The following is a 13,277-nucleotide window of genomic DNA, read 5'->3' as shown; positions in this document are numbered from 1 at the left end:
ATTAGTTGAATGCTGTTAAAAGTCCAAGTTATAAATATTGACTTAAAGGGTTAATTTATTGATAAATTGATGCATAGGGAACATATTAGATACTGCAAAATTCATAAGTTTTTTATGCAATGCATTGTATCATGAAATTATTTATTCGTAAGCTAAATGTAAAGCTGATAGGTCATGCAAAATGAATTATACAAAAATTTTATTTGAGAATGAAAAATATTTTTTTATTTCACATAAATTCACACGTTATAAGTTATGACTTATGAATAAATATTTGAAGAATAAAATAAATAATAACATAATAAATAATAAATGAAATAAAATGATTGGATTATACAGCGGTGGTTTAAAATTATGAAGCCATTTTATTAAAATACGAGCGCGAGCGTGGAAACGGTATTGAAATAATCTTAATCGGCTTACCAGGTAAATCCCCAGAATAGAAAGCTGAAGTTGTTAACAAAAGGACGTTGAAAGTGATGAGTGCGGTAATCCACGCGTGATAACTGAGTCTTGTAGTCATCTTGATCACTCGAATGCGCCTGCCAGTATACACATATTTAATGACTTATACAGTATACGACATACAATATCTGTAGATTAATACCAATACACTCAGCCTCGGATTACATACTAGGTCATAAGGTGGGAGTTCTACAGGAGTTTGAGTTTATAGTGCAATCAAAAGCATGAGACTCGATCTGTGTTAATATCGCTCGGTATTCATTTCGATCATGACAATTTATTAATTTTAACTGCCAGTAAAACCAACTAAGAATTAGTTTTAGATTTTGTTTTTTAATCTATAAACAGTAATTACTTTTTAACGACAGTTTGACAAATAAATAAAATACTTTGTTAGAAATAAATAAATAATATTTATTTAATGATTGAAAAATATGTATAACATCTCGAAAACTGCTTATACTATTTCAAATTATGTGCGCTTACTTACGCGCCCTCTATGTACGTCATTTCCCGTATCGCCAATATTACAATAAAGAAAACTGATTTAAAAATTTTGTTTTAGCGCTATTTTTATAACTGATCGTATTTTGAATCTGAAAAAAATTATAAAAATAAGGTGCATTTTTGAATTGTCGGTATAGAATTTATCTAAAAAATTTTGGAGAGACGTGGAAATAAATTGAGTAAAAGTTTCATGTGTGTTTGATATTTTGAGATGTCGTAAATTTTATATTTGATACGGTATAAAAGTTTAAATAAATATTTTATATTTTTAGGTGACTGTAAAATTTAGCGAGTGACGAAAACAAGTTAATAGTTTGATGTGAAAAAACTTTAAATAAAATTTTTAGAGCTCGTATCTGACGAGTAACTTGCTTTTATTTTAACAACAAAATTCATGCATTTTTTATGATTTAGTATCGAAAATTCAGTAGCAATACCAAATAAATAAATAATAAAAGGTGTGGATGCGTGTAAATGTGCTATGTACAGAGTATTGATCTTACAATCGGCGAATTCGAGTACAAAAACGACGGACACAGGACCTTGGATGAAGGACGAAGGGTTTCACTGTAAAGTGGATCCGTAAGAATAAGTTCCATGTAGGAAAAGTTTTAAGGCGACTCTCAATTGGAGCATGATTCCATACACTTTGAAACTCAATCTTGCTGGTACGGGTTGCGAGCACTTGAGAGTTATGTTCGTGAGAGCATATCGAGGACTTTTGAAATTCGACAAAGACGTGTCGTCTTGCTATTGTCCGCTGACATTGTATACTCCTTCATTTGCTGTTCAACTCTTTCAATCCCGGGAAGAATTCCTCTTCTTTATCGAAGAATTTACAATTTGTTGTTCCTGTTGATCGTCGGGAAAATAGAGATCTAATTTAAAACAATACAACAGATGATATTGTTATCACATGATACTATTATCTTAAGAACAAACAAATAAAGAATACAAAAATTTTATTTTTTATTGTCATTTTAATTTTTCTGAAAAAAATAATCAATCAAATCATTTTTCCGGGAGTCAGTTTATCAAAAGTTCATTCGTTAATTTTTGACACATCAATCAAGGATAACCTTTCATCTAAAAACAAATGAATTAAAATTAAACTTGAATTGACAAAATGAAATTGATGTAAAATATATATCATGATATAAATCTATTAAAATGTCATTTAATATTAGCATTCTGTGGTTTTTGGTTTCGACAGTCATATTAATTTTCTTTGTGTATACAAGCTCTTGTCAACAAATTTTAAAGCTATTAATATTCATTTGACAGCTCATGGTATCAGCATCGGCATCGGTATCAGAATAAAAATAAAATAGCTGATTCATAAACTGCAATTATTATAAAATAACAAAGAGTTGGTATGGTTATTGTTATTGTAATAAAAAAATACGCAAGTGAAAGGAAAAAAAGAAATATAAAACGAACCCACCAAACCGAATTCTATTGATATAGTTTGATGAATAGTAAAGATAAGCGTGACAGTTTGATCGAATTGTTCTTCCATTATTTATTGTCTTTCTGAGCGCACTGAAATTCAAAACCCATCATTCATTGCATATTCATGTGTGTGTATGTGTGTGCATGATTTAGCATAAAATAATTAAAAATATGTACTTTACTTCACTCTACTTTGTTCTATGGAATTAAATTGTTGATTTTATTCAAAAATCTAAATGCCAAAATGAATGAATAATCAAAGACAGTAATTTCATTTTCATGGGAGGGAAATAAGCCGGATTTTACGTGACTGACATTACATATTAGACATTAATATTGAATTTTCCAATTATGATTCCATCGGTTTATTTCGAGCAACAATGTACAATTTATTCAATATATGATACACTGATCGATAGACAGTAACTGTAGTCACACATTTCCTTTTCCAATTTTCAATTTATTTTCCAACTCACTGCAGTACGGCACTGAGTCCGAAGGACCAACCAGCGATTCGCTGTCAATAACGTATCAAAACGTCACGGGCTTTACGACAAAGTCTTTACGACTATTTTATAATCGTACATTTTTATACTCGACATAAGAAGATTATTACGATTACGATACATTATTTTCTTCCGTATCTTCATTTCTTCATTTACCGATCCTACAATAACCGAAACAATATGACTACCTTTTTTCCCTATAAAAATAAAATTATTCATTTTGAATTTTAATTTAGTCTTATCTTTCAAACACTTCACTTTTCCATTAATTATAAAAATGGTTTATTATTTTTTTATGCTAAAAATTATCTGGTGAAATTGGAAATAAAAAATTTAATCAAAGAAAGGAATAATTAAATTTTTTTAATTCAGGAAAAATTATTAACTTACTATTTTTCCTTTGAATAAAAAAAATCAATAAAAATTTTTTTTCAATTAAAAAAAAATTACTTTTTATCAAAAATTTAATTATCCAAATTTCACAAACAAATGTAATTATAATAAAAAGTATACAATAATTGGTAAAAAGAAACAGAAATAAAATATATAATTTTGCAATTTTAAAGAAAAACTTTTTTAACTAAAACAAGACAAACAATTTAAAGTTTGATTGGATAAAAAAGTCCTGCAATAAAATCTCATATTTCTCTCGCTCACGCTCACAACAAGCAAACGAAAAAAACGACAACTATTTCGACAGAATTAAAAAGTTCTAAAGAATAAGTCTCAACATCTTTATACCTATATATGGATATATATGTCCGTCTATTTAGCTTTCGGCAATGCTTCAGGGAAGCGTATCGAGGTATAACCATACCTCGGGCAATGGCATAAATCTCTCGTACGTAGCGTACATAATGCCTCACATAATACCCCTTGTGTTTACACTCACTTCTGTGTGATGTGAGCCCGAGTGTGTGGGTGTAATGCCTATGTTGACTTGTCCCCAGTGCTGGCCTCACCCTCACTCTCACCCTTTCTCATCGAGGGAGTCTAGCTGCAGAACGTTAACCTGGCCCCCGCTGTCTGCTTTATTAGCTCGTTGCTGCGTTTGTTCCGCCAAAATTATTGCCCATGTTTGATTCTAAATTAACTGAGATCGGTGAGGAACGGGTCCAGAGAGTCCACCGCTGATTATTATTGTTAATTATTACCCCACGTTATTAATGTCTTTTAATATAAATTTATGTTTGTTTATTTTCTCTTTTGTTTGTGTTACAGCCGACAATATTTGGAACCGTAGCGTCCGACCTTAATCCCAAGGATGGCAACAGTCGAAGGGTAAGTCTGTTTATTTCAAGCAATGCTTTTTTCCACTTTTTTAATAAGCTCTTTTTAAGTAATTAGCGCCATTAAAATGTTCATTTTATTTTATGAGGTCATTAAAAAACAAAATTAATGCCTTTCTTCGTGAAAACAAACAAGTTAGTTATTTTGATTATTTAATAATTCTTTTAAAATAATTTTTCGCAATGAAAAAAAAATTTCTTGAATCAAGAGCACATTATCTTTTGACGATATTTAAAAATATTTAGAATATTTTAAAAATATTTTGTGGTGAAGTGTTAAAAAAATTTACTTGGTAAAAAAAAAAAAATGAAACTCACTTTAGTCTAAAATAGAAATTGAAAGCTAGAAGATTTAAACTCATAAAATAAAAAGAACTAAATGTCAAAATGTATTTTCTGACGAGACAGAAATATTAAAAGTCATATAACAGGTTCATGCGCGGAATAAATTTGTCTGAAGCGAGTAATGAGTAAAAATCGTCGCCAAGTTTACTACTCTCGAGTCTGAGCCGTAACGTACGTTGATACGCGCTCCTGGTTAGAAATACGCGCTGAAGGTTAGGATAATTAAAAGTTATAGCCATATCAAGTACCGGAGTTTTCACCCTCTGATCTCATTTTTTTCCACATTTATTATTTTTAATTTTCCCCTAATTGTCAAGAATTTTTAATTTTAATTAAATTTATAAGCACCCTTTTCCAGATATTTGTTGTTTAACTTGCGAAATACTAAATTATTACTCCGCTACTAATTATTTCTTAATTATAATAATTACCGGGGAAAAATCATAGACTCGCGGTATTTATTTTAATTAGAAAAACAACCCACAACATTTTTATACTTCAAATTTTTTTTATTTTCATTCCAATAAATAAAAAGTCGCCTTAATTTCGAGATGGTCGTTATCGGCTGTCATCTCGGCGAAGATCCCAGACAGACCGAGGGCCAGGAGAAAATAAGCGACGATGTAGAGGTTAACGGCGGGGAATAGCGTGTGCGACGGATAGTTTGTAACAATTAGTAGATGAGATAATGCAACGGCTGTCTCTTTTGGTATCTATCGGCGGACTGAACGATACACTTGCCCCCTTTCTCGCCCTTCTACACGTATACACACACTTACACAATTGTGCTATACCGTAGGCATCGATACCGACCACACCATCCATCGATTTGGTGATATGGCCCTTGTGAACTATCGTTCCCAATTACCAGCTCACCCAAGCATCCTTCAGATCTCTCAAGTACCCTAGATATATATATTATCAATAGCCCTTAATGTCTGTACATGTCTATTAGTCTTGTAATTCCACTAAAAATAAATCCCTAACATAACTTACTAATTCAATAAAAATAACTCTTTTAAAAAAAGCTTTGTAGCTTACTCAATAATTTTTCTTTCTGAAAACAAGTATATCAAAAAAATTTATTATTTAAAATAATGAAAAAAAAATTAATTGTAAAAAGGCACTAAAATTATTTTAGTATGAGAACTAGGATTTTTCTTCACTGAACTTTTTTGTGTTAAAAAAATTTTGGTCCAACAAATTTTTGAGATTTTAAATACTTCAATTATAATTTTAATTCAAAACATTCACAATCTTCAGTGTCTAAAAAAAAAATAATAATATCAAATTACTCTAAGATAAAGACGAATATACCGTAGAGGCTAATCCCAATCTCGTATCACAGTGAGCGATGAGCTACAATGTCTATAACCATCATTTTCGGCAATTAAGCTATCTTCTTACCCGTATCATTATTATCGCCGTAATTATTACTATCTCGATAATCATTATCATCCAGCATTGTAGTTCTAGTTTCTAACTCCTGGCCTATCCAATGTCTGACGAGCCAATTAAGTCCAAACAAACTGCACGTCGGATGGATTTACGCAACTGACAATAGGCCACGTTGGACTCTAATGCCCGACGGTGACGCGACAAATGGCGCCAGATCGTGGACCCAGTGACCTCTCACGGCGACGTCGGTGAACTTCCACGTTCGTTACATTCTGACCGCATATACACTCCTGTTTTCGGGCTATTTGTTTAACTGTCCTTTTATTGCGTACGATCCAGTGTTTGATTACGTTTTTGTGATACATTTAACAGGATCCACTTCATAAGTGGTTTCAACAGGTTTAATCAATTTAAAGTATTGAGAATAAAAGGTTAGCCCTTCAAAAAAAAAACATACCTTTCAATTGAATTAATTTTGCAGAGCTATTGAGTTTGTGGTTGTCGGTTTGAGTTCGAATTATCTGAATTTATTATCTCCATTTAGATTATCCTGCAGTAGACACTACATCTCTTTTAGTTGGATAATAAAGACGTTTATTGCCACTGTTACTGCTGGTAGCCTACGGGAAAATGTCCATAATAAATGCATTGAATTTACTGGATAAACAAATAGACAAAAATAAACCCGAAGGTTTTTTATTAATCACGTTTGAGATTTTAATTTTTTAACACTGTAATTTTGAAATTTTACAATGAAAAATATTTTTTTATTATTAAATAAATTTTTGACCACAAAAAATTACAAAACTTTAAAAAAAAAATTGTTAAATTTTTTTAAATATTATCTTGAGTCAATAATTTTGTTTTATGTAAATAATTCATAAATTGTAGATATTTTATCCATCATGAATTTTTTATATATTTTCTGAACTTAAAAATTTTTTTTCAACGCAAAACTCCAGCTTTCCTCTGCATTACATCCTTCTTCTTCAAACAAAGCGTTAAGTCGAAACCAAGTTAGGTAAAAACAACTTATAAATAAATTAACCAAAGTAATGAAGCAACAAACACTTCTTCGCAATTATCACTCTTACTTACTTAAGCATCGCAATTAATATTTATCTAGGTTTGCCCCTTAAGTCCATGGAAATAATAACCCCGCTGGGAGTTAATATTTCCGCAATCAATTTATTCAAATGAAACAGCATTAAAGAGGAAGTACAAATGGAGTTTCTCGAAGGAAAGGAATATTAAGCCCTCCAGCGGTCGCGTGGTGGGTTCTTAAATGTTTTTCTTATTTAGTTGGTCTTGAACCCCAGGAGCAGATGATAGGAAGGAAGAGGTTCCCTTCGCTCGGCTCAGAGCCTCCTCCTACTGGCACGTCATCGTGAAAAGGTGAAAATGTTAAACGATAAATTAAAGAGGCTCACGAAAAGCCGAGGAAAATGAGGGTGAGGGTGAAACTTTGGTCTTTGCCCGCTGGCGAAAACAACACAACTACATCTACACTTAGTGTTTAAGTTACCTTATACCTTTTCCCTTTACTTAACAACTTTTTTCTATTTTCTCTTTACTTAATCCCTCGAGCAGCAGAGTAGTCGACCTTCTCTTTCACATTTATGAAAACTTGTAATTACAGCACTAAATTTCCATACATTTATTTACCAACTCTGCGTGCAAGTACTCAAGATATTACTTCGAGGATTTTTAACATCAAGATTTTCATTTTAATCCTCAAAATTTCGAGCTTTTTTATTTTTATTCATCAAGTGCTCACTCGGGAGTTGCATTTGGAAAAAAAAAATTTATTTCTTCACCAAAAATCTGCTGTGGATCCTAAAATAATTTTACTATAATTTTGAACTATTATTTTTATTGAATGAGCTTTTAAAAAAATTTTCCTCTCATGCTTAGAGTTTAGCTTAGAAAAGGTAGAAAAATTTTCACACAAGATCATAAAGAAATTTATGATAATTTTAAACTTAAAAACTTTTTTACAGTTTCAATGAAAACTGTTTAAAAAGTTTTAATAGATAATAGCAATAAAAAAGATGAATTTAACAATCAAAAGAATCGAACATTAGTTCGACGTTAGGATTTTTTTATGGTCCCAAAGTGGTTGTACTTCATCCGACGAAAGTTTCAGTAATAAAGTAAATGTAGAATGAGGATGTAAATGTAGATCGGTAACTGGCCTTATAAAATAATACATTGGTGATATTATGTGCATTTTTAGTGTCGGTAAAAAATACCGTGAATTGTAAAAAAGTATCCCAAGAATTTATCGATAGCGCCGGGGTTTCTATAACGAGAAAGAAAGAAAGAAAGAGCGTGTATATTTCTTTTCTACACATACATATATTTATTTAATAGTAGTAGAGTGTACGGTTGTCGAGCCACGAAGGCACTCGTTGAGGGAAATTGCCTGGCAGCAGCAGCTGTTACGTATTTTTACCTTTTTCATCCACATCCACTCGGGCTGGTGTAAAGGAGACCCAAGAAAATCTAAAACTCGGAAAATAAAAACTACCTTCATCCATAAAAACCGATAATGAGTATCCAAAAGTTTTAAATACGCCGATGTTTACATCCATTACATTTCGATTCGACTTTTTTAAGTATCAGTAAATACTCAAGTGCTTCGTAAAAAAAAGTTTATGTCTATTTTTTTTTTGAAAATAATAAATTTTATTTTTGTTTAAAAATAACAATAAAAAAATTTTCTGCCTTTTTTTTCAGTTAATATTTAATCTGTATGTTTATTTTTAATTTTTAATGCATTCAATTTTTTATTTTTATTCGGATTGAATGAAAAATAATAAACAGTATAATTCATGATTCTGTCACAGCTTAATTTTTTAATATTTCAACTCGTATATTTATTTTAAAATATTTATATATATTTATACATGAAAATGTTATGTTTGTACAACTTTTTCGGAGCACAGATAAAAATTTAGCTTTTTCGGATGAACGAATTTATTTTAGCAAATGCAAGTAAATAAATCCTCAACTCTCAATTACAGTTGGGTGAAATAGCGCGAACAATATCAACAGCAAGCATTCGAATGGTAATTTTCTTTGCATTAGGACGCATCGTGAATCATACTCGTGCCAGAGTTAACATTAACATTACCGCGACTTCAAATGAATAGAAATAGGAATAAAAAATATATATAAATATAAAAATATATAAATATATAAAAACGCTAACACAACATGGATTATTATACACGCCGGGGCATATTGCTCAATAAATCTTTAAGCGGGACGATGAAAGAGCTTTACAAATATATTTCACAAGTCGACTCAATAAATTACAGGGTAATAATGGCTAATGTAATTCAATAGCTGTTTTTTTTTAGCTTTTTTAATTTTATTGTCCTCATGGTTTATGGATACGGATGTTTTTGATTTGATTAATTTTACTCACGGATTTCTAGTGGTGTTTTTGGCACAAATTAACACGAAATTTTTTTGGCAACAATAGATTATTAAAATTAATCAATCAAGTCCTTTAATTAATTGCAAAAATAATTTTAGATGATGTTCTTTATAAACGAAATTATTTTTTTAATAAAAATTTATTAGAGTTAATAAACAGTTTTTTGATAGGTTAAAAAAAACAATTTCTAAACTTCAAAAAAACAATATCAAAAATTCTAATTAAAGTTTTTCTCAACTACAATAAATTATTTTTTTATTCAGATATGTAGCCTAATATAACCATTGTAAAATATTTAACTATGCCTAATATTGGCAAAACAGTTTCTAAATCGATTTAGTATAATATGATCATCATCAATTACTTATAATAACATTCTAAACACTGCCATTAAATAACTATAATGATAACAAAGCTCAAAATATGAAAAAAGAGAGTTTAACAGAGCACAGATGGTATCAGTAGAGCATGTGTTTAGCCGGTGATTGTGATGCTGATGGCGATGCTGATGCTGATGATGATGATGATGCTGATGATTATGATGATACAGTTAGGTTAGGTTAGTGTTCTCGTGTAGGTGGTTATATAACGTGGTGGAAGGGCTGAAGCAGTGGATACCGGCATTTAGCTGCGGGCATCAAGGTAATTTGTCATCTGTAGTGAAACGGACGTGGTGCAGCTAGCGATCTGCTCGTTTGATGGGCCTAGATTAATTAGCTTAGCCAGAGAGAGTTTGATGATGCAGGCTGAGCAGGGTACCAACGATCGTCGGAACGTGGATCGTCCGTCGGTACGGCTGTGCTTGATACTCGGTGTTACACGTGAATTCCCAGCTTATATCCATATATTAACTTATGCAAGCATGTAATCCAATTAATCCACATTTAAGTGAGTTTATAAAATAAAAATCTTGAGTGTTTACAGCAGTGTGGTCGGTGTAGACAGCTTGGATGAAAAAAAAGTTGTGTTGTTTAATCTGTTAGTTCGTAATTCCGATTTGTTTTACCGCGGAATAACGCACGGACGTACAGCGAGCAAAAAATATTGTTTAAACAAAAAATATGTGGATAAATGAAATACATTTAGTATTTCCAGACTGGAGGCTTTAGCGCTTGACCAAGTGGAAGATACGTTCCAATGTTCACCGGCGAGTTTTCTCCCTTTGTTTTATTTTTCTCACTGCTCCCAGCTCCCGCTTTTCGTTCTGCAAAGCCGCAGCGCCAGACATACTGATCAACCCAGTTTTGTTGGCAATAGCTGAATTTCAAGATCCATTTTCATCAGCTTTGTTCTATCCGGCTGTAATAGATCTAAACGATGTTCTGTGCTGCGTTGATACTACAGAAAGAGCTACTGATTGAATACAATCTCATTTTATCCCATTAAACTCCACTTTTGTGAACGCATTTTCTTTTTTTATTCACGACAAAAAATATCTTGTCAATTTCCAACCACTAAAGGAAACTAAAATAAGTCCTTGGGATTTACATACTCATTTAAATACTCCAGGCTTTTGTTCAAAGTTAGGAACAAAAAAGCCTAATTGATATTTGTATCTAATGTTTACGAAATTCACAAGGACAAATTGAAAATTGTAACAAGAGCTTAATTTTTGCATTTTAAGTTTTTAAAAACACTTGGGACAGTGATTTCGCCTGAAGGAAAGTTTTGCATTACATTATTTTATAATTGAAGAATTTATTTGTATAAGGAATACTTCGGTAAATTTTTCTTAGAGGACTTATCTTCTGTAAGTAAGTTTTACAAAAAAAAATTACAAGAGTAAAAACTATTGATACAGAATTGTAAGCAAAGCAAACATTTTGAAATAAGAAATAGAGGAAAAAGTTTGTATTGGTATAGTATTACTAAAGTTTTTAATGGCATTGACTTTGAGCTTTTCTGCAACAAAGAAGCTTCCAAGAGGATTTTTTCCACTTGTTCGACCCAAAGTTGTATCACCAAAGTAGAAAATGCGTTATTTATTATTTAAAACAAATTCCTAGCATAAATCCTTTCTTTTTAAGACCCGACTTTTTACCTTTGATCATTTGTATCTTAACGTGAAGCCGGGGATTACGGTTTAAATATTACCTAATAATTTAACTCCGCTCGTGAATATTCAAATATTCACCATTTAGTAAAATATTAACGGTTGGTTTAAATAAAAGGAAGATAAAAATAGAATAAATGATAAGCTGGTGCCTTAAGATTAATTCGAGCCATCAATATGCGGTAAAAGTTTTATGATAATTGTTGACAAATTTCAAATATTCATATCAACGTTATCAGTAAGCGTATTTTTATTTGCCATTTTGGATTCGATGTAATTAAGAACCAGAGAAATTGCTACGACTGGGCAAAAAAGTGCGCAATGGCGTAAAATAGAACTTAGTTAAGAAATAACTGCGGCGTAAGACTTATTCATTGAAGCTCAGTATTAGGAATCAGATTTGAGTGGATAGAAGTTATGCGGTGACTTTTAGCCGTGTAGCTTTGAGTCACGATGGTATAACGCATGGTTGGGTATCGGTGGGATGCAAATTGAAAACCAATACCCGGGATTCTCTGCTGTCGTCGGTGGCATGAAAGGCTCAAGTTGCGGCGTGAAATCGTCAAGAAGACGCGGATCTTCGTATGTAAAATAAGAGATGTGTGAGTTGAGAGTGTAAGTAGAGTGAGTGATAAAAATCAGAGTAAGAGGAGCAAGTAACTCAAGCAAGATGAATCGATGCGGAAGCTCAGTAGCATCCTTAAAAGATGGATCACTGTAGAGATAGCTGTACTTTGGCGCAAGAGTGGTCGAGGGTAAAGTGCTTTGGGTCGGTTGCCATTAAAGATTCTCAGAGTCGTTCGATACATTAAAAGTAAATCCGTTGGCTGGAGGAGGACTTGGTATTGGTCTTCAGCGACAAAAGTGTCTTTCTTAAAACGATCTGACTGACACTCGATAATTCCGAACGTCGATAATGTTTCGAGATTTGAATCCTGGGAGAATTAAGTCTGCAGCTGATGAGCTGACGCGAATGTCACGCCACATATTTAGAGAGGGCTTAATTTAGGATGACAAATAATAGTTTTAATCCCTCGGAGAGTCACAACTTGGTAAAGGATTTTACTTTTTGGCTTGAGTCTCTCAATAAAGAATTTACTGTTGAAAAAATCTTCGAGAGAAAGTTTGGAAAATTTATAAGTTGCTCGGTTCCTGATTTGTGGAAAAGTTTTCACGAGTGATGACCAATATTGAATAACTAAATTTGAATTTATACGATCCTCAAATTGATTGCACATCTAACAATAACTCCCTTTAATAAAATTTCAAGTGCGAATTTAAGAAAGATTTTTTTTATTATTATAATTTATACGTTATAAAAATTATAAAAATTGTCTAAGTTTTGCTGATTTTAGTATCATAAATTTATTAGACTCTTTTATAGCGATCTTGATCAAAAATTTCAAATTACATCATACTCATCAATGTTCCTGATATTGATGCTCTTTTTACGACAAGGAACAATATAATATCAGAAAACAAAAATTATTATGCATAACCTTGAAATAGCTCGTAAAATTCTGATGTTCGAAAAGAACATACGAAATAATTTTCTTGTAAAAGAAAAAAAAAAAAAATTGGTGAAAGGTGAATAAAATAATAATTACTTAGAGATTATGACAGTTTAATTTAGAAGATTATAATACAGTTGGAAGAGAAGTTGGGTTATAACCACAAGAGATATCTCAGAACAGTTTCTGTTCTCGTCGTTGAATAAATACTCGGTATCTTGGGTTGTTGGTATGAACCCCGACAACTTCTTTGTCACCTTTATTTTTCTCACCGTCTTAGTCTATATTTAGTTAAAGACCAGGATC

At 31.6% G+C, this 13,277-nt stretch overlaps 1 protein-coding gene across 1 annotated transcript in view; it reads left to right on the top strand.

Moving 5' to 3' along the window:
- Positions 1–13,277, top strand: part of LOC141530406 (uncharacterized) — a 177,253-nt gene that overhangs the window by 78,957 nt on the left and 85,019 nt on the right. The window contains exon 4 of the mRNA XM_074247485.1: positions 4,152–4,211. Coding sequence (XP_074103586.1) covers positions 4,152–4,211 — 60 coding nt within the window. The remainder of the gene's footprint in view (positions 1–4,151; positions 4,212–13,277) is intronic.

Source organism: Cotesia typhae, unplaced genomic scaffold (genome assembly GCF_013202065.1).
Source record: "Cotesia typhae breed Kobodo isofemale line unplaced genomic scaffold, CoteBio_Ctyphae contig_5, whole genome shotgun sequence".
Classification (NCBI taxonomy): Eukaryota; Metazoa; Arthropoda; class Insecta; order Hymenoptera; family Braconidae; genus Cotesia; species Cotesia typhae.
The sequence above is the reverse complement of the archived record's forward strand: the minus strand, read 5'-3'. Positions and strand labels throughout refer to the sequence as shown.